Source organism: Idiotropiscis lumnitzeri, chromosome 11, assembly GCF_059441095.1.
Source record: "Idiotropiscis lumnitzeri isolate Australia: NSW breed Sydney's pygmy pipehorse chromosome 11, RoL_Ilum_1.0, whole genome shotgun sequence".
NCBI lineage: Eukaryota > Metazoa > Chordata > Actinopteri > Syngnathiformes > Syngnathidae > Idiotropiscis > Idiotropiscis lumnitzeri.
This window is the reverse complement of record NC_142401.1, coordinates 8,552,999-8,573,712: the sequence shown is the minus strand read 5'-3', so window position 1 is coordinate 8,573,712 and position 20,714 is coordinate 8,552,999. Positions and strand designations below refer to the sequence as shown.

At 40.5% G+C, this 20,714-nt stretch overlaps 1 protein-coding gene across 4 annotated transcripts in view; it reads right to left on the bottom strand.

Moving 5' to 3' along the window:
* Nucleotides 1-20,714, bottom strand: part of LOC148327228 (inositol 1,4,5-trisphosphate-gated calcium channel ITPR1) — a 53,675-nt gene that overhangs the window by 24,890 nt on the left and 8,071 nt on the right. For 3 of the 4 annotated variants that reach the window (XM_088307979.1, XM_088307980.1, XM_088307982.1), the window contains exons 4-39: nt 18,605-18,714; nt 17,959-18,045; nt 17,432-17,590; nt 16,257-16,355; nt 15,401-15,484; nt 14,863-15,009; nt 14,685-14,780; nt 14,409-14,453; nt 13,557-13,711; nt 13,183-13,282; nt 12,830-12,990; nt 12,613-12,754; nt 12,371-12,529; nt 11,724-11,896; nt 11,413-11,532; nt 10,830-11,024; nt 10,488-10,739; nt 10,258-10,399; nt 9,991-10,144; nt 9,600-9,790; nt 9,384-9,516; nt 9,267-9,321; nt 9,028-9,193; nt 8,770-8,943; nt 7,984-8,058; nt 7,742-7,879; nt 7,530-7,655; nt 7,247-7,447; nt 6,904-7,155; nt 6,678-6,803; nt 6,478-6,606; nt 4,618-4,738; nt 4,279-4,463; nt 4,049-4,197; nt 3,866-3,977; nt 2,818-2,853 (exon numbers count right to left, since the gene is read on the bottom strand). In XM_088307979.1, coding sequence (XP_088164105.1) covers nt 2,818-2,853; nt 3,866-3,977; nt 4,049-4,197; nt 4,279-4,463; nt 4,618-4,738; nt 6,478-6,606; nt 6,678-6,803; nt 6,904-7,155; nt 7,247-7,447; nt 7,530-7,655; nt 7,742-7,879; nt 7,984-8,058; nt 8,770-8,943; nt 9,028-9,193; nt 9,267-9,321; nt 9,384-9,516; nt 9,600-9,790; nt 9,991-10,144; nt 10,258-10,399; nt 10,488-10,739; nt 10,830-11,024; nt 11,413-11,532; nt 11,724-11,896; nt 12,371-12,529; nt 12,613-12,754; nt 12,830-12,990; nt 13,183-13,282; nt 13,557-13,711; nt 14,409-14,453; nt 14,685-14,780; nt 14,863-15,009; nt 15,401-15,484; nt 16,257-16,355; nt 17,432-17,590; nt 17,959-18,045; nt 18,605-18,714 — 4,949 coding nt within the window. The remainder of the gene's footprint in view (nt 1-2,817; nt 2,854-3,865; nt 3,978-4,048; nt 4,198-4,278; nt 4,464-4,617; nt 4,739-6,477; nt 6,607-6,677; nt 6,804-6,903; nt 7,156-7,246; nt 7,448-7,529; nt 7,656-7,741; nt 7,880-7,983; nt 8,059-8,769; nt 8,944-9,027; nt 9,194-9,266; nt 9,322-9,383; nt 9,517-9,599; nt 9,791-9,990; nt 10,145-10,257; nt 10,400-10,487; nt 10,740-10,829; nt 11,025-11,412; nt 11,533-11,723; nt 11,897-12,370; nt 12,530-12,612; nt 12,755-12,829; nt 12,991-13,182; nt 13,283-13,556; nt 13,712-14,408; nt 14,454-14,684; nt 14,781-14,862; nt 15,010-15,400; nt 15,485-16,256; nt 16,356-17,431; nt 17,591-17,958; nt 18,046-18,604; nt 18,715-20,714) is intronic. The other variant, XM_088307981.1, reaches the window with a different exon arrangement.

The following is a 20,714-nucleotide window of genomic DNA, read 5'->3' as shown; positions in this document are numbered from 1 at the left end:
ACTGAAGTAAAACTTGCACTTCAATTTGTATTTATTGACTTGATTAGGGCTGTTTACAACATCCTTTAATTTATTCAGAATTTATTTATTGTTTTATCGGCATTCTCATTCTCATGCGTTCATTTGAGGTAGAATTTATGGAACCCAAATGTTTGCAATATGATATGGAAAGCGCTTGTCTACCTACTGTTGCTGACTATTGTTTTAGTTTCAACAGTCCCACTTGAGCAAGTTTGTTGCAACATTTCAAACTAAAAAAAAAAATAAAATAAACGCGTATCATCATATAATTTAAGTGGTATCGTATAGAATCGATATCGGTATCGTAGAGCACTCTGCAATATCGGTATTGTATCAGAAGTAAAAAAATGTTGTATTGTGACACCCCTAGTGAAAAGACACACATGATAAAAGCTACACAAATTTTACTGGGGCTTCAGGACATTTATCACGTCATCACAAATGACAAAAACAAAAATGTAAGATACACTAACAATGAATACTTTAATTAATGAATATGCAAATTACATTAGGTAACATTAAACATTACTACAAATGAACAGGCTCCATTTCTTGCACACAAAACATTTCCACAGACGCCACATTAAACCCAGAGGCAGGAAAAGAAGCAAAGTCGTATTCAGTTGATGGTCACAAGTCTGACCACACACACCACGGCGCAACCCCTCACAGCTGCCACATCCGCCCTGACTGCATCACATTCTACCGAACTGGAAATTCCCCGGGACAAACCCCCTTGGTTACAATCACAACTCACAACTGAGTTCAACAAAATGACGTACAGTATATATGACGAGCACGTACTCCGAATTCTACAAAACACGTCTCTGAAAGTATCGAAACAAACGTAGCTTTGTATGCTGGGGCTGAAACAGTGGTGGACACAGAAGCGCTGGTGTTTACCACTAGACTGCTTCCTACGGGCACTGCAGCTGACCTACACTCCAAAAGCCAAAGTGAATACATCAACATAATGTAGCAAAATCTTATAAAAATTGAAAAACAGATCCCATAATGTTTGGGAGGGAAAGGGGAGGTGAAAGGCATGAAGCATGACTTACTCTAAATGAGGGCTTGCGTAATAAGACAGTGACCACGCACGAACACACTCGTGCACACACACGCACACATACACACACACAGTCTAGGTGAAGAGGCAAACTTGAGAGCTTACTTATATAAGTCGAAGAGTCCATGTCCCTGACATTTGGCAATGGCGTAGGGGCACCACTAATGTTGTTTTGCCTCTGATGATACGATGCTTATCGTGACATCGCTGTAAAACAACTTTGTAAACTGATTCCGATAAATGCCGATATATTTTTTCATTTGAACAATTCTTCCCCCATTTTTTTAGATGCGTCAGAAAAGTACCAGGACATGTGTCACAAATGACATCTTTGGAAGTGATCTCCCTTGAGTCGACCAAATTTTCTCTGCTATGCCCTCAGGCACTCCTGAAGAGATTCTGATGAAAGCTTAATTCAGTCGCTTGGCTCTCATTAGACTGTGCAGGGGCACGTAATGTCGTGACTGGGAAGTAGTAGTCTACATGCGAGAGAGCTCGTGCGTATGTGTGGAACCAGGGAGAATTGCGTAGACTGCGGTTAAATAAAGGACTGGTGTCACAGGTTAGTAGCATGCTGCATGTAAAGGAAGAGAGTCCAAATATGCAGACTGACACATGGAAGGACAAATACATCTCGTCACCACTGCCATTTTTATGTCAGAGACAAGATATACAACACATGACAGGTGTGCATGTGTGGGGTGTGTGTGTGTGTGTAGAAGGGCATTGAACTCTTATGCCCCAGCAAATACCCTACACCCCTTGCATCCTCACGAACCAATTTTTAGACACAGGTGCGCGTGCGCCCCCCCACCCACACACACACACACACGCACGGACACATGGCATGGGTAAATGGCTGCTGCGCACTTTTATCCACCACAATTACAGCTGAAGGTCACACAGCAGCGGAGGGGCTGAGTTCCAGGAAAGAGAGGGAAGAAAAAAAAATGTTGGGTTCTTATGTAACCTCAGCCCAGAGTTGGACGGGGCCCAGGAATCGTGCAGTTTGCAGGCAGGGAAACTAGGACACAGCCTCAATGACTGCCACTGTCGTCACAGTTCCACACAACTCATTAATACGTGCATATGGCACGCACACGCACACACACACACCCCCACGCACGCACACACACGCACTCACACATGGTCACAGTGTCCCCTATCGGCACTGAGAGGACATACAAGGGGAAACATCCGACACGAGTGAAAACTGGCAAGAGAGAAGAAACCTTGATGAAAAATACCTTTGAATGGGGCAATATTTTGACAAATACTATATTTATGAACTCCCTCGCTACAATATGTAGTAATACTATTTTGCATGTCTATTACTTTGCTTTATCATATTTTGTACCAATTGGATGACGTATATTCAATAAAGCCGGCTTGCATTGACCTATGTGTCTGTTTACGCAACAGTAAAAGGATTTAATTAAAACCCAACATTGCATAAAATAAATGTTTACAGTGTGTGATGGTACTCTGGCTGATAACCGACCAACAAATAACTCGTAAAAAATAAATACAAAAAAAAATGAAAATAAATCACTCACACCTCCCATTCTCTCTTTGCCTCTCAGTTGACCATTTTCTACTATTGCTACATCAGAGTGCTACACTGAACACAGACTAACTACTACACGGCGAGTCACTGCAGATATAATAGAAGCTGTATACACGAACCAAGGACATAAATGGATAAGGAAAAAAAATAAAGAAATAACCTTAGGCATATCCATCTCATCATCAAAGGCCCTGAGCTGAAAGAGAGCAGAAGGTTTGCGGGGTTAGATAACAGGCCAGGAAAGCTGAAGCAGAGGTCAACAACACTGCGTGACATGTTAGTTAAGTGAGTAATGTGGACACACTCCTCCAATTCAGTGGCTCATAAAAGCGTATTTGTGAATACATGCTACCCGCTGATTCAATTTGTCACATTTGGCTGGAAAGATATCTGAGAAAGTCCTGATATGTGACGAAGATTGAAGGATAGAAAGCCGTTCAAAAGAGGGGTGGGTGGGTAATTGTATTGTTAGAGCCGGTAATACAAAATAATTTGGAACGCAACGTATGTTGTTCAGATTGGAGTAATGGAGTAATTCCCGTTTTAGTAGGAACAATAAAAAAAAATTGGATCCAAAATTTCCACTGCACAAAAGTTCAAGACCATGTCCAGCTTTGTTATTTTAAAGATGTTTTTCATAACAATTGTTTAGGAACAACTATGAAAAAGCACAGTGGAGAATCTGGATAACAGTGCACAGAGAGAAATAAAATGTCTTATTCACTCAATATGACATATATTAAATGGAACAGCCAAACTCGAGAATTATACTAGCGCCGTCCATCTGCTTATCCTTTTCTAGATAAATGAATATATAAATCATAAATACAATGCGTTTTCACTGCTCTGCTACTAATTCAGCCTTGGTGGAGGTCCGCGCTCCACTCGTAATATATACACTCATTATAGAATAATTAAAAAAGTAAACGTATTATATGTATACAATAATGTCATACACGTTTGTACTCTATTACAGAGAGAGCGTGAACAAATTAATTTTTGTTTTTAGTTACATTTGCGTAAAAACCAAAGTGATCATTATATACACAGATACACTGAAGTAAGCCCGGCCACTCCATAAGGGGCACAAGCGCATCCTCAGATTCAATACAATGTGTACCAAAAATTCAAAAGTAAGAAATAAATAAATAAATAAATAAGTTCAGGAAAAAAAAAAGAACATCACCATAATTCTTGGTATCTCCTACCTTCTCTCCATAACCACGGTCTTTAGTCATCATCTCTCGAAGTGTTTGTAGAACTTTAATGCATAGTCTCTCCTCATTTTCCTCTAGAAGTTGCTTGGTGTGTTTGATGAGCCTACAAAAGTACATCCAATTATATCTTTCATATCTACCATAAATCTGTATTGAAAGCCATAAATGTCTTACTTGCAGATGAAACCACCGCTTTCACACTTTTTGCGTGAGTCAGTGTTTTCTGGGAAAAGCAGCTCAGGCCGATGCAACACATCCACAAGGACAGACAATTCGGCTTGGACCAACGGGCGCAGGCGGTCCTCCAACGCTGATACAATGTCCTACATCCCACACAAACGCCGTTAGCAGATGCTTGATTCGGATTTAAAAAAAACAAAAAAAAAACGATTAACACGCTGTACCTGCAGTCGTTCAATGATATTCCTGTAGTCCCGTGACGCGGTCACCACAGAGTCTCTACGGGCGGCGTTGCGAGCAGACAGTCTCCAGCTCATTGCGGTTTTCTGCACAATGTTGTTGGATTTCACAAATAAGTTGTTCACCTGGTTGTCAAGGTCCACGGGAATGGCGATGGCTCTGCCTTTGGCTGACGGTGAAAGAATCACGTTGAATACGATAATTCTGAACACTGAAATCTTCTTTGTGCATGTGGCTGCACCAGGTGAATGTGTAGGAATGTAGAGTTTATATAAGGTTATGATGGAGGGTAATTCGATTAGCAAAATGGGGATTCAGCTTACCAACATCTGACAGGACTTTGATACAATTCTCCACAGAACCTTTCTGGACAGGGAACAACCAGTTGCAGTGGTAGACTCTGAAAACCGCCTGCAACAGCTGCACAAAGACGGGCTGTCTGGTCTGAGAAAAGAAACAACATCTTATCGGGAAGCAAGACATTTCTTGATGATATTGATCATAATAATCCATCCATGCTATTTGTACAGCGCCTGTTCCCATTTGGGTTGCGGGTGAGGTAGAGTCTGCCTCTGCTGACTTGAAGCGAAAGAACTCCCCCTAGCCAGTTCGCCGATTGCAGGGCACATATGGACAAACAAGCCATTCACACTCGCAATCACACCTAAACCAGTTTCAATTTGTCATGTTTACGGAATGTGGGTGGGAATCCGTAGTGCCCACGGAAATCCTGCATAAGCACGGGGAGAACATACAAAAAACACATAGGCAGGCTGAAGCTGGAATATTTTTCCCAATAGAGTAGCCCGTGCGCGGTGCACGTCAATGGATCAGAAGAGGAACAATCATACTCATTGTTCACAAGGAATATACATTTAAATAATCGTCAAAATACCAGATGCCATTATTACCCCATCTTGTATCTGATTAAATCAAAAAATGTGAAATCATCTTTTTTCATTGAAATTCAGTCAGTTCCATGAAGAAAAATAGCACAAAATAATCACCTATTCCCAGATTTTTGTCAATATATAAAAAAAAAAAAAAATATTTTTTTAATTAATCTATTTAAAGAAGAATTTGGAAGGGGCGATAAAGAAATATTTTTGGGGGTTTGTTTTCCAATGCATTTAACTTGATCTGAAAGTGGGCATCAAACCGCCTGTAGCCACTTTTTTGATGAATTGCTCACTTTTTGTCAAACTCTTGAGTTGACCATAAAGCCCTCGCAAGTCAAAGCAAAAAAATTTGGCCAGACGGCTAGACTCACTTATGTCTCAAGGCACCACTGTATTTGTGGAATAGCAGAGAGACTCATATACACTGCCATGACCTAAGGTTACTTCAGTGGACACCACGGTTCTAATCTCAACACAACTGTTAATAAGTGAGGGAAAAACATGAATCTAATCTAGCCGCCCGTCTCATGTTAGCTGCTTCTTGGAAAAGCCAGTCACTCCTCGTAATGACAGACACCTGAGACTCAGAGGAACAGGAGAGCACTGGATACGTCTGACGTACTGGCCAGGGTGATCCACGGGTGAGCTTAGGACAGTATTTTGTATTTTTGGCAGCGATATCATTACATACAACTGAATAATCTAACGAGTATCCAATTCAAAAGTTCCTTCAGAATTGCACACTTGTCACACACTGGTATTATGAAATCTGCCTGGCAACACGAGCTAGCTGAATTCTGATTGGATAAAAACGCTAACCAAAAATTCAACACTAGGATATAATATGAGATCAATGTGAAGAATATGATCATGTTTTTTTGATTATGTTAGGCCAGCAGAGAAGGCCTTGATGGCCCACCACTGTTAGATTATGCCCGAGGTCGTGTAGAGCAAACAAAGCATGAGTTGAAATGCTTCATACACTTTCCAATATTTCTCCTTTACTGTCCATTTCAATTTTTGCCATTCTGATTGTTTGTATGTGTGCACCATGTGCAGTCTCTCGTCATAAGTCGGAGGGCACTGTCTTCCTATTGGCCAACGCCAAAGAACCATTCGAAGGACGACGTAGGACATGTCACCCTATACAAACTCTCTGACAAGGCAGACTTTCTTAGTGGTGGTTGTACAGCGTCCCAGACGCCAAACGACCAATCATTGAATATGTCACACTCCATGGACTACTTTGTGCACATTTGTGTAGTCTGACGTCATTATAGTTACCTGCAAGGTAGTGCTCTGGTCAGAAAAAGGTGAGCTAAAAAAAGTGGTGACAATGCTCATGACGGTCTCAGTCACATAGCGCTCCAGGATGGTGTCGGCGTGCTTACGGTCACTCGTATTGTTGCAAACCTGCGAACAAAACAATCAGTTGAAGTTCATTTGAGTTCACCATCTATTCAATCAATACACACGTTACCTACTCTGCAAATGTCAACTAGGAAGTTCTCAAAGAGCTTCCACATGTGGTTGGAAGTGTAGATTTCCTTCATTTCCACCTCAGTGTCCACGTAGCAGTGATTTAGGAAGTTGATATAGGCAATTTTGACCTACATACACAAGTGAGATGAGATATTTTATTGGAATAATTACAAGGCTAACTATTAGAAATGTATTTATGTCATGCGTCTATCTTGACGTTCTCCTCACCTCTGGGATGCAGTCCTCGTTGGTCACCACTCGCACAATGTCATCCAGTGGCAGCAACGAGTTACATTTGATTTCCGTGTAGACGTTCTTGCCCTCTGTGCAAACGGCTAAAAGCTCCACCAGGTGAATGTGGTACATCAGCGGGCTGTTCTCATCCATACGATCTCGCTCTGATCGCATCATCTGTACTAGAGTTTGAAAGGAGGCGCGATCATTATAGAAGACCAAAACGTCTTCGCCCGCATTCACCAGCTGTGCAGCAACACAAAAAAAAAGAGATGTTGGCTTGAGGACAAGACTTCAACGAGGACAAGGGCGTTAACCGGTGCAAATGGTACCTCACCTCGGCCATAACGATGTCCTGACACTTTTTGATGAATTTATTCTCTGCTTTGACGATAGTCTGCAGAAATTTGAGATACTGGACGTTGCGTCCATGTGTCTCAATGCAGTGGACAAAGTGCTGAACCACACGCTCATTGATTTCACTACAAAGCTGGAAATTGTTCATGAAAATATGCTGCATGGTGATTGCTTCCAAGATCTGAAAAAAAAAAAAGTAGCAAAGGCAAAAAATTGCACAACTTTAAACATTGGGACTTGCCACTGGAGCAACCATAGCTCACCCCGGGGTTGAGGAAGAGATTAATGTGCTTGTGAAGCAGAGCTTGGTTCTGTTGGTTCCCAGCACAGAAGTTTTGGAGGAACTGATGAGCCAACTTCATGATATCCTGCATGCGTAAATCTTCACCCTGGTGCAAAAAAAAAATAAATCATAATTTGTTCACTTAGAATACAAAAAGGCAGATTAGGTTACAAAATTGTAGGTCACAGACACCTTCTCATACGGGATCTGTAGTAGCTCCAGGACGACAGCATGAGCGCCCATGTTCCGAAGTAGCCTCTGTTGCTGCTTCTTGCTCTTCCTACCTGACTGACCTTCCTGGACACAAAGCCTGCAGAGGCGGAGGAGGATCTAAAAGGAGAGAAAATATTAAGAAGTGATCATAGTTTTAAAAAAAACCGAAATGCACCAAACATCTTGTTAAATTGGCAACCCATTTGATGGATGACGATTACCTCTTTTACCACCCTGTAGTTGTAACTACTGGTGCTCTCTGGTTTCTTTGGCTTATCAGCTCCTCCAGACTGCCCCTAAAAATCAATTACACACAAAAGAGCAAGGTCCAAGTGGGCTATTTGGACGAGCCGGGTTATCAAGTGATCTTATTACAAGGACAAGGATGCACCTGGGAAAGATTCATAAATTTGACTCTTAAGATGAAGTAGCGTAGTTACTGAGGTAAATTCATCCATCCATTCATGAATTTTCTAAGCCGCTTTTTCTCCTTGGGGTCGTGGATACGCTTGAGCCTACCCTGACTGACTTTCGGGGTGAGTCACAGTCACAGCAACCATTCAATCTCACGTTCACACTGTCACAGAGTGGGAACTGAACCAACGTTGTCTTTATTGGCGTCAGGTGAATGAATATATTACACCATTAAATCATCGGTAACTTGTGAGTCCTCACTCTAATCCACAGAGAGTAAAAAAATTAAATAAAATCCGGTAGGTTTCCCGACATGTTCTTGACAGTATTCAGTTGCTTGTTTTTTGTTTTTTTTTTTGTAATTGACAGAAATTAGTTAAAATAATTAAACTGGGACGTTAGTTTACAAAAATATTTTTTTACAAAAAGGACAAAATTTAGCAATATTTGCAGGTTAGTTCAACAAAGTTTTTTAAATTCAAGACTCTCCAACCCTCAGCGCTTTGAAGCAACAGGAAAAAAATGCTTTTTTCGTTACACCATGTTTATGGACGAGGTATATTTTTCAGCATTAAATCCAAATTTGTTGGTACCTCTTTATGCTCAGACTCAGTGGACAGCCCCTCTCCGGTATCCAATACCTCATCTGGCCCCTGCCTTTTGTACACCCACAGCTCAGACTTCTCCACGATGGAGCGCAGTTGGTCCAGGTCAAACTTAATTTGTTTGTAATTCTCCACGTCTTGGCTGGTCACTAACAACTGGACCTGGTTGACATGATGATATAAAAAGCAGGAAAAAAATGTTCTGCACTGTGCTGTGGTTATCATTCATATAATGTGGGACAATACCTGTTTAAACGCCTGAAGCACCTCCTGCCTTTGACTGAAGTGCCGAAATAGCAGTTGGAGGGCCCTGGAAACCAGAGGGGGATAGTCGTGCATGGTCAAGTGGAGAAGGACTCTCAGGAAAGTGCGTCCGCCATGATCGTCCAGGTCCAAGGGGGTGTTCTCTTCACTGGCCGCACACAGCGTAATGATTTTAAGTTACTCATACTGCTTTGTGACGGCTATATTCCAAGTGTGATTACCTTCCACCAAAGATCCCTTCAGCCTGCTCCTCTATGTGTTCAAAATCCAATGCTCCTAAAATGGCACGAGTAAAATCATTGGCCAGATCAAAATATGGAGCAACATATTAATCTCACCTGGCATATTGTTTGGACCTTCAACTGTTCCAGTTACAGATAATTCACTTTGGGAGTTGCTTTCATCAAACTCCCTCTTAAAGATGGACAGCAGACAGGAGATTCTATAGTCCAGGCGGACATTTAATATGAACTGTGTCGAAGAGCAAATCATGAAATGTGTCAAACATTTCATTTATTTATTTATGGGTGTCATTGTGATTGCGTTTCATGTACCTGCAGGATCTCAATGATCTTCAGCTTGGTGTCCATGACCAAAATGTCCTGTTTCTCTGGTTCAGTCTGAGACTTGACTGCGTTTCCATTGGAGCTGCTATTTGACGTTGTAGGTAGAAAGCCACCACCTCTGAGGACGACCTGGGACATCAGCTCCCCAACGCCATGAATGGACCTCATCACATTACTGCCTAGACGAACATACAAATGCACCCGAAAGAAAAAAAAACAAAAAAACAACTCATCGTTTTAATTACCAGGGATGCCCCTTTCGTCCTGGACAAACGCTTATTTTTTTTAACGGAGGACAAGAAGTTTTTAAAAAAGGACGGACTAGGCAAAGCCGAAAGTGAGTTCTCCTGCGAGTACCCATCCTTCCTGGGTTTCATACCTTTGCTCTCGTCTCCCTTTTCCAGCTTGTTGAAAGGGAAAATTGTGCTCACATGGACACAGTCTAGAATAGCTAGCAGGATCTTGGTGAGTCTTAGTAAGTCGCTGAAGTTGTAAAATCCAAAATAAATCAGATTCCTTGACAAATTTACCACCTAAAAAAAAAAAAAAAGCCAAGGAAGGTATTATTTTGTTGCTTTTTTTTTCCCTCCCAGAATGTGTGCCATGATTGTGACTGTGTTTTATATGCCAAACTGGTAAAACTCACCTCAAAGGTGAGCTTATTCTTTTCTTTATCTGCAAATGGAAAGCTCTGACAAACCACATCTCTGAGATAGTTCTCTACAAACTCCATAGTCTGTGAGAATCGCTCCTTAATTTCATCTTTAGATGTTCCGTCGTTGTCATAACTACATAGAGATCATTTCAAGGATGAATACAGACAAAAAAAAATATGAAAATGTGAACACAATTGTCAAAATTTGCCCATTTACTCACTCGTCAATTGCAATTTCAGATGGAATCTCCGACCACAGTCGTGCGTATTTAACGGGCGTGACCTGTTCCTGGGGGTCACGGTCTACATGCATGTGCAGCATCATGCGGCAAAACGAGGCTCGCAGATCGTAAGGTAGGTCTTCATCCGACATGCAGCGCAAGATCAAGTCGACATCCAGCTGACCGGAGATCTTGTTAATCGCCAGGTACTGTCTGTCCAAACACATCCTGGCAAACAGGTTCAGTTGGTACCTACAAAAGGACAAACATTCAAGAAGAACCATGATTACCACGCAACAAACCTCAAAAGCATTTCTTTGGGGACAAATGGCCAATAACTACCTATAATAACTGATCACCTCCTGGTCCTCCTTTTGACCCTCCTTGGCATCTTGGGCCAGCTCCCTGATGCTTTTACTGCGGATCTCTTTATTGCTGTCCTTCCAGAACAACCACACTTCCTCTTCATCTTCCTCCGACTCCTCAGAGTTGTCTCCAAGTGCTTCGCCTTCGATTTCAAATCTTGACAGTACGAGTCTGCAGCAGCAGGGTATGATGAAGAGAAAATGATCAAGAAAAATGATGATTAAAAGGTATGAAGATGTTATGTCACGATCAGAAAGATAAAAAAAAATTTGATTAGTAGAGTATTTTGAAATAAACACACTTAAAACTGGACGGTCTGTCTGAAACAAAATCTTATCTGTTTTTTCATATGAACTGAATCATTTCATTGGTACCGCTAACATATGAGTCACGTTTAGGCGGTGTTACAATCAACCTCTTTTCTGGCACATAGATTTGTCATTTTGTAATTGCATTTCATTATAGCTTAATAAGTCTACTTAATGAATTACACTCTTGATCTAAAACAGACCATGTGGCTGAAGTGCGATCAGCACAAGCCTCATTTGGGAACACTTACTTTGTTTCAATTAGGATGTCAGCGTTAGACGGATCCAGCACAGCATTGCAAATCAGCTCCTGGGTCACAGGAATGGACTTATTCATGGACACACACAAGTCCGACAAGTAGTCCAAGAACCTAGACATACACACAAAACATACTACATAAACAAAAACAAGCAACATATTGCATTCCTCTTTAAAAACTATGAAATCAATGCCTGAGAAAAAAAAAATATTTTAGGGCAAAAAAAATCTCAATGGAAATCCATTGCAATCAAATCAGCAGCTTTCCGTTCCGGTTGGTTCACCACACGGATGTTTACCAACCTGGGCTCACGATTCTTGCGGACCAGGCTGACAAACGTGTCAATCTCTGCAGCCGTAATGTGTTTCTCCAGTAACTTGCGGTTGTTATGGAGAAGAGCTGTGATTGTGTCTTCTGCCAGAACATCATAGCCAATTTGTTTCTGCATGAAGCGAAACTGTTTGGCAATATATTCCTGTGGATTCAAAGAGGCAGCAATTAGTCCAAAGTCAAAGCTTGATCTTGTCAGGTTCTATAAAAAGATTTTCAAAACAAGTCCTTCATCTCGCTTGATTCATAGAGTCACACATTTGGATAGAAAAAAAAAAGCCCAAATCAAGTTTTCCATTCCAGTTCCCACTGCAAGTTTATCTTGTTGAAAGTTTGAAATGATTTTAGTACTTCTAGGATTTGCAGCTGTGTATGTTTTTGGATATTTGTATTCAAAATTTATTTGCTAAAAAACCTTGCAAACAGAAAAAAGCACAATTATGATTTACTCAATTTCACGCCAAAGATTCCCCGAATTTTATTTGATTAAACACATTAGTGCTGCGACAGAGAAAACTTTTGAGTTGCTGGAAGACATGTCAGAACGCACTGCAGCTGCAACTAAAAGTTATACCAAGTCACTCAAAAATTAAGAACCGCTAGTCCAGAAAACCTGCACCTGATTCTTGCGATAGTCCTGCTGGGAGTGACGCAAAACCCGGTAACATAGTCGGCAGATGTGTCTGAAGGGGGCGTGGCGCTGGTCGGCGAGCTCCTCCAATCGAAGCATTGGGCCATCGCCGCTGTCAGTAAAGGGAGCCTGAAGCAGCTTGAAGATCTGAATCCAAAAAAGGATTTGAATGTCTATGAGATCTAACAAAGGTATTTGCACCACACAGAGCGCTGAATTAGAACCGGTACCTGTTTAAGAATATTCTGTTCTCGCATGAGTTTCTGCCTTTCTCTGTTTGGTTTGTTGACTGTAATCTCAAGAACATCCTGTCCATTGTTGGGAATGTCAACAACAAAGAAGACGAGATCTTCGAGAAGTTTTGTAACTGCTCTGATTGGTCATGCAAGAGAGAAAAATCAACATAATTCAAAGAACAGAACAGAAATTTAAGCCAGGGCGTCGTACCTTCTTTCATTCTGCGTGATGGTGCCTTTTTCAAGCTTTCCCGCAATACAGGCCAGCACTTTACTGGCATCGTTGGCAAAGTCAAGATCTCGCACTTCAGCGGGCGAGACGGGCACGATTGCAAAAGCCTCTTTGTCCTCTTTCAGTGCAGACGTGCCAATCTATGATTAGCATACGGAAAGTCTGAGACAAATTTAGCCTATAGAGATTGTAACCCGACATTAATAAAAAACATTTTCCTCCATTTAAATATTTTTCTCCACACAGTGTAGGTAAGGAAAGAAACAATTTACATCAGCTCATCACTAACGTTTTTTTTCAATTAGTGCAGACGCACAACTAGACCCACTTACACGAAGCATGACAGGTTTTTCCTCCTCTTTGTCAATGGGTTGGTTGGTGCTGTGAACCCAAGTGTTGGTGCACAGGTGTCTGAGGCGCACGTACGAATTCCTGAAATCACATTTAATTCTTTTTAATTTATTGATATAATTTTGCTATTATTGCATAGGCTCATATAGCAAGTCTGAAGGCAAGCGAAATGCAAGATGAATATAAACAAAGGCAAAGTGCACTTATGAACATGTTGCGCAACACGATGGAGAAACAAGGTCAGGCCGATAGGTTACACATGAGGCGTACCAGAGTGGACTCTATGCTCACTCGGGAGTTATGCGCGCCTATGAATCACATTATGTCAATTGAACAAACTAATTAACTAGAGTACCTGGGTACGAGCGAGTCGCCTCCTCTTAACGTGGTCGGGTCCAGCTCAAATATCGAAGAAATATCATTTCCATCAGGGACGGAGACAAGTGTGTACATGACTTTTTCTTGAACATTTCTCAAACGGGCTCGCAAGGCCTCTTGCTCTGAATCCAACTGGAAGTAGAAAACATGTTGTAGAAAATACATTAAAAAGACATTTTAAAGCAAAGGTAAGAAGCTTTAGCAGAGAAAGGGTCTCCCGCTTTGATGTTGTGAGGGGATTTCTAGGAATTGAGTGTAGGCACTGCAGCAGGAAATGCAGCAGATAAAACCATTTTTGTTCGGATCACAAAACAAATGCTTCACTAAACAAAATTTTCCCAGTTAAAAAATAAATGACTGCTTTTGAAGAAGGCTCCTTTAATTGGTTAATGGTGGTTGTTTGATATGTAAATGAGGCTAATCAGCTTAACTACAATAGATATCCTGAATTAATATGCTGTTGAGATCAGACAGACAGTTAAATGACAATTAAAGAAATACTTTGCTCTATATACTTCTCTCAGAAGAATTTTAAAGTCATTAATGACGCAATGACTCTGGACTAGAAAACAAGAGCACTCAGCTGCTTGAATAGTGAAGCAGAATTAACAGTGAGTCACTGCCATCTGCTGGTCATCAATACCCAAACACGTGAATAGACAGCAGTACTGGAAAAAACAAGTAGTGAGACTGTTGCACTCTTCCCAAAAGCCTGTCTTTTTCAATTTTGTGACTGTTTGAAATAATAAAATAGTTTGGTATTTATTGTTAATTGTTCTGGGAGTGGAACTACTTAGAACAGTATGTATGAGAGCAGTTTGGCTCTTACTGAGGCACGTGACTCCAGACTCTCCTCTTCATACTCTAGATTCACCTGTAAATACACAAAACACATTATTTGTAGAAAATAATTAATAAAAAGTTGCGCTTTAGAAAAAGGTTTTGCGAGGAATTCAAAATATCCATTCATTTAATACCCGTCAATTGTGCACATTGAATATTAAAAATGTATACTGTAATTTCTTTGAAATTCTTATGACAGTGCTTCTCAATATCAAACGAAATCTGAATGACATTGCGTTAAACAATTTTGTGACTGACTGACCTCTGAAGCAAGGTAATGTCCAGTGGCTAGGTGTTTAAACCTGAACAGACTGTTCCAGTAGCCTGCCCCCCCTCGGCAGGGATCATGTTGTACGACCTGATGTATAGACAGTTGCAGGCATAGGATTTACTAAACAGCGACAAAGCAAGGGAATTTTAAACAACTTGTTTCCTCTCACCTCTATTTCCCAGAGGGCTTTGCTGCTGGTTGCTGAGGTAGCTGACTGCCGTCCAGTGGTGCGAAGAAAGACGTATTGTTTTTTTCTGTGATCATCACAAGTGAGGAATTTTTCCTGCTCTGCATGAAATAAGCGTACCACATCGCCCTGGACAGAAGCACAAGGCATTTTTTTTATTGCCTATTCGCAGCTTAATATGAAAGGTACTCAGGAACAAAGTGTCCTGTTGTGGATTTACAAGATGCATCATGAGCTTTAATTAAACAAACAAACAAAAAAAAAAACAGTGCGTCTGGCCTGCATTCAATCAACACGCACTGATTAAGAATAATTGTGAGATGGTGTAACAGTAAAATTGCCGTGCATTAAGTGCATTTTGTTATCTGTGACAATAATTCATTATTATTAATTCATTATTATTATTATTATTATTAATTGATAAGATACATACTGTATGTTGGCCCATGTTGGGAACTTTGAACGCAATCGGAATAACTGAGACACCGGCTATATCAAAAGGTGATGATGATGGACAAACCCCTTTTAAGATGATCTCCTGATTGTCGCTCCATTTCATGAACAAGACAATCTTCCAGCTTGTGTTGCAGTTGACTGAATTCACCTGAAAAAAAATCAAAAGAAACAGGAGAGTGATGTGACTGAAGGGATAATCTAATACTTAGTCATGGTTAAAGGAGTAGTGTAGTGTTTAAATTGATTCATTGATCCATGCAGTGGGGAAGAAGTGTGCTTTTATAAATCAAGCTGGAACTCCTTTTTTTTTTTTTTTTTTTTTTAAACACGTAACACTTTGTACATCAATTAATTCTAGTAAAGTCCTTGCACCCAAGTCCGGGTATTTTATTAAGTATTACTATTTATTAAGTAATACTTAAAGGTCTGAATAAGGTATTACAAAATAATAACTTTTTAAATAGCGTTAAGTCAGCTCTGGTTCAATTCAAGTAAACAAAATGTTTTATTGTTGGCTTTCGAAATTAAGAAAAATTAAAAGATCTGATCTTTGACAGACGTTATCGATCAGCTGAAAATCACGTGAGCGGATCGTGACAGCCAATTTCTTTATATGTACATATTCTAGTAGCAAAGCGTCCAAAAAAAAAAAAAAAAAAAAAAAAAAAAGGAAGTGAGCAAGAAGCTATTGAAAACAACTTTCTATAAATGAGCGTGAACAGAGGTTTGTCGGAGTTAAAAAGAAGCAGTCATACAAGAGCTAAATCACAACTTTGTGAGTACAGAGAGAGGTGGTGGCTGTTCAATCAGCTGGCTGTTAACCGAGCAGCAGCAATGTGTTAAAAATAGATTCCCCACAGCCAAACACGCCAACAGAAAAATCAAAAGGCGTGAGTTGAGACGCATCAGCGGCACCAGACCTCGTTGCATCCCGGGTTATCCACGAGCTGGTGTGTACTGGCGTGGAGTGGCTGGCCTGCGTTCACCGGGTTCAAGACCACTTTGTCGCCAATCACCACCTGTCGTCACACAAAACACCGCCAACATGCAAAACACTGAAAAATGAAAGTTGTGCTTGTTAACGACATCTATCCTCAGTGATGTGGATTTTATTTATCTTATTTGTTTTTCCATTTCTTAAAAGCTACAGTAACAACTACACAAAGCAAGGAGTATCTTCTGAGGCCCTGTTGATAATCACACCTTCTATAATAGCTAAAATGAGTCTGGGTGGAGCTAATGCGAGCTGCTTATTGTCAAGATGCAAGCCAAAAACGCTGCACTCGTGCTAAGGAAGGATTCATGACCAGGTAAAGTCCTACTGCGGCCTGGCGGAACTCCATGTTGAGGCACAATAGATGCCATCTGATTGGTGACTCATGCACTCCTGCACTTATTTATTTATTTTTTTATTATTTTTTTAAAATATATTATTTAATATTTATTATTTAATAAATTGAACCTTTTACATATACGACTCATCATGCCACTACAGAGTTAAATTGGGATGGTCTTGAAACCTGAAAATATATAATTTTTGTAAAAACTTGTCAGCATTTTTTTTTAAATAAATACCCGCATATATATAGCTTAATCGATGTTATAGAAGAAAGTGATCCGGGGTACATTTTCAGTAATTACAAAACAAACAAATAAAATTATTGTTTGTGTCTTAGTTTTAAAGTTAGCACTTGAATTGTAGAAGCAGATATTTTCCTGAAAAAAAACAACAAAATTTAGTTGCTCCTTATCTCGCTGTGCAAAGGGAGAGGAAACAGGAAACAGGACATCTGCTCATCATATTGTACTTATTTTGTGAGGGATCCACCGATATTTGAGCCAAACACGTGTCATCAAAAGACTTCCATTGGACTTTCACACAATAAGACACTGGGATCGCTTAAACCGATTTTCACTTTTTTTTCGTTTGTCACTATTTGTATTCTGCCTCAACGAGTAGGTGCTTTTATTGCAGATTCAAATGGCTCTTAAAAGCTTTCTGAAAGGTTTAACTATATTCTGGCATAGACAGTCATGTCTTTACAACAACTAACACAATATGTGGTAAATTCCCCATGTGTAAGTTGAGACTCACACTGTCCCCGATGGAGCGCAGCTTGTAGAAGGGTTGGATGTAGAACCAGGAGCCTTCATTTCCTGCAGGATCCAGCATCACCCTCATGGCATTCTTTTCTAAGAGTGCAGGCAAGCGCTTGTTCACTGTCAGGTATTTGTTGCTCTTTAGGTGGAGAAGCTAAAATGGGGGGGCGAAAGGACATAGTATAAGTAAATTATTTTTTTTTTCATTGAGGAGACTTTTAGTGGGGGATGTTGTTTGTGCAGAATAAATTAGATAAACCAAAATAACTAGATAAAAATATACAAGAGGGGACACCAAAATATACACTTTAGACATGGCCTCATGATCATTGTCAGGAGCCACATTAATTGAGCTGGAAAATTTTCACATATTAATTCTACTGTACATCTTAATGGTTTTAGTATTGTTAGACATGTAAGAAAATATCAGGTAAAAAAAGAGCCAAATGCAATTTTCTACAATACACTAAGTGAGACATTAGTGAGACTAATGTCAATTAAAGGCAAACGCTTATGACAAACCTGAATAACATTCCCGTACTGAATTACTGTTCCCAGCAGCTTTTTGTTTTCTGAGTCATTTTGTTTCTTCTCCAGGTCAGCTGCATGCTATAAAGAAAAAAATGTAGATAAGGGAGGGGTCAGGTCGAAAGCACTGATGGGACATTTCTCAGGTATTTACTTAAGAAGATTGTCTGCCGATATGAACAGAGACAATAAAGCACTACAAAAAAAAAAAAAAAAAAAGCGAAAATGCACACTCGAGACCAAAACTGTGTCTATCCATGTCCATGTTAATAAAGGAGAGATTTCAATGTTCCTTTTTTATGAGAATGGGGTCAACTGCTTTCAAAGGTATTGTTTGATAGTTTGGATGGTAGGGAGGAAAGTGTGGAGCAAGTAAAAAAATTGGGTAAAAGGATTTATAATGGTCTATAAAATGAAAGCTTAAAACTCTACATCAGAACATGTAGGCGTACAGAACATGTACAATTCCATAACATCACTACAAAACATCAGCTAAATCTATTAGCAAAATCCGAAAATGACTGTGAAAACATTTGTATCTACCATCTTTGTGTTGAGTGTTTGAGCCGTGAGGACAGCTTAGTGTGCTATGCCCTCGGCCGGAGTGATGACTGCGAGGCCAAAGTGTTGTCACTCTTACGTGCAGCTTGTTAAGGAGCACCGTGTCTGTGTTCCCTCCAGGCTTGGCCGCTTTCCAGAATTGCTTTTGGGCCGAGTAGCGGTTCATGGGACATAGTCTGAAGAGACAGTCTTCCCAGGGGAAACAGTGTGAAGAGACAGGAACAGAGTGAGGATTATTTGTTTTCCCAACGTAAAGCGAGGGACAAAACAAACAGCAATATGAGGCACGATGTTTTCCAAATGCATGTTCAAACGCCAACAGCACAATAAGTTACCAAGCTGCGCAAGATATTTTGAAATGCTACGGGTCGGACACAGGTGTCCAACTTCGGTCCTCGAGAGCCACTATCTTGCATTTTTTCATCTCTCCCTGCTCCAAAGCACATGATTCAAATGATCATCTCATCAGCGCGCTACGCATGAGCGTCCGCATAGATATCTATAGATAGAGCCTTCACTCTCAGTGTCTGCTGCGTTGAACAAAGACTCCCGCGATTGTCTCGATGTTAAAACCCGGGTTTAAAAAAAATACAAAGTTAGTATCATAGCTGCAAAAGAAGAAAAAAATGCTAACGAATTCGTCAATTTACAATGAACTTTGAGACAAACACACCCAATATGTGATTCATCAAGGAGCTAAGGCTAGCTTGCTTTAGCTAATATCTATGGTCAGCGTAGCTAGCGGCATTGAGCATGCACTCGTCAGCATTCGGGATGTGAAATTAAAAGTTTCTAAAAAGAAATTTTAAAGAAATCTATTCGGAAGGCGTTTGCTGACATCGGCACGATTGGAGAAACCTGATTTTAGGAGCGAGTCCAGCCCCAATGTGTGCCCGAACACGGCTTTCTGATTAATATTGGAGTCGCGGAATGCAAATTAAGCAGCAAAATTCACCTTCACTGTGAGAGAATTTTTCATGTCGACAGCAAGTGGCAAAATGACCCCCCCCCCCACACACACACACACCAACACGCACACACACACACACCAACACGCACACACACACGCACACACACCAACACGCACACCCACACACACACGCACCCCCGCCCCCCCCCTCCACACACACGCACTCAGGTGGATAAAAGTGGATTTTGCTGCTTAATTTTACAAACTCGATGATAACCAGAATACCACATTTAGATTAGTGATTGCGCATCACACATTATTGTGAAGGAAATATTTGACTTGACTTTAAATATGGTGTCTTCTTGTAGTGCAGGGGTGGGCAAACTTTTTGATTGGCGGGCCACAATGGGTTCTAAAATTTGGCAGAGGGGCCGGACCAGGTGCAGATGGATGGAGTGTTTTGGTAACCTCACCTCATCGGCGAAAAAAAAGATATTTAATTTTGAATGAAAATGAACAAAAGCATTACAACAAAATATGTGTCTTTGACACACCACCGTATTTAGAAAAAAAAAAACATTGACAAAGTTTATTCATTTAATTTTTTTTCAAGTTTGGCGGGCCGGATTGAAACATTTAACGGGCCGCAAGTGGCCCCCGGGCCGTAGTTTGCCCACGCCTGTTGTAGTGGATAAGCAGGATAGAGACTCATTAACCAGATTGACGCTATACGCTTCCGTTATGTCGCCATAACTTCCATTTCCTTTTCTTTAGTCCTCATGACACTTTTCCTGGCATATTTTTCAAGAAAACAATGGTGGAGTTTAAATTATTGTGTTCAACAGGGTCATTCAACTTAAGATCTTTAACTGTAAATGGATGAATGGACTTGAATTTTAATGATTTCATTTCAGCGCATTCCTAACATCAAAGAATTGTTTTATTTTTTTAAATCACGTATACTCATTCACACCGAACAGCAATGGTGTTCGACCATGATGTATCATTTAGCACTGTGTTACGATACATATAAGACAAGATAATTTACACTTCTCTGAAATGTGTATTTGTGTATTTACGTGTGCATGTGCGGCACACTTCAAGTTCAAACACATTCCCAACTCAAGAATGAAAATGGAAGCGCTTCAGCAAGGTTTGATGAGGAACAAGCAACTGTGTGCATGTCAGTCCATGTGTACATGCAGCCCTTTTGTACAAGATAAAAAAAACATTTGGTCATGATCTTCATAGGGCGTGCAAGCATGTATGACAACCCAAG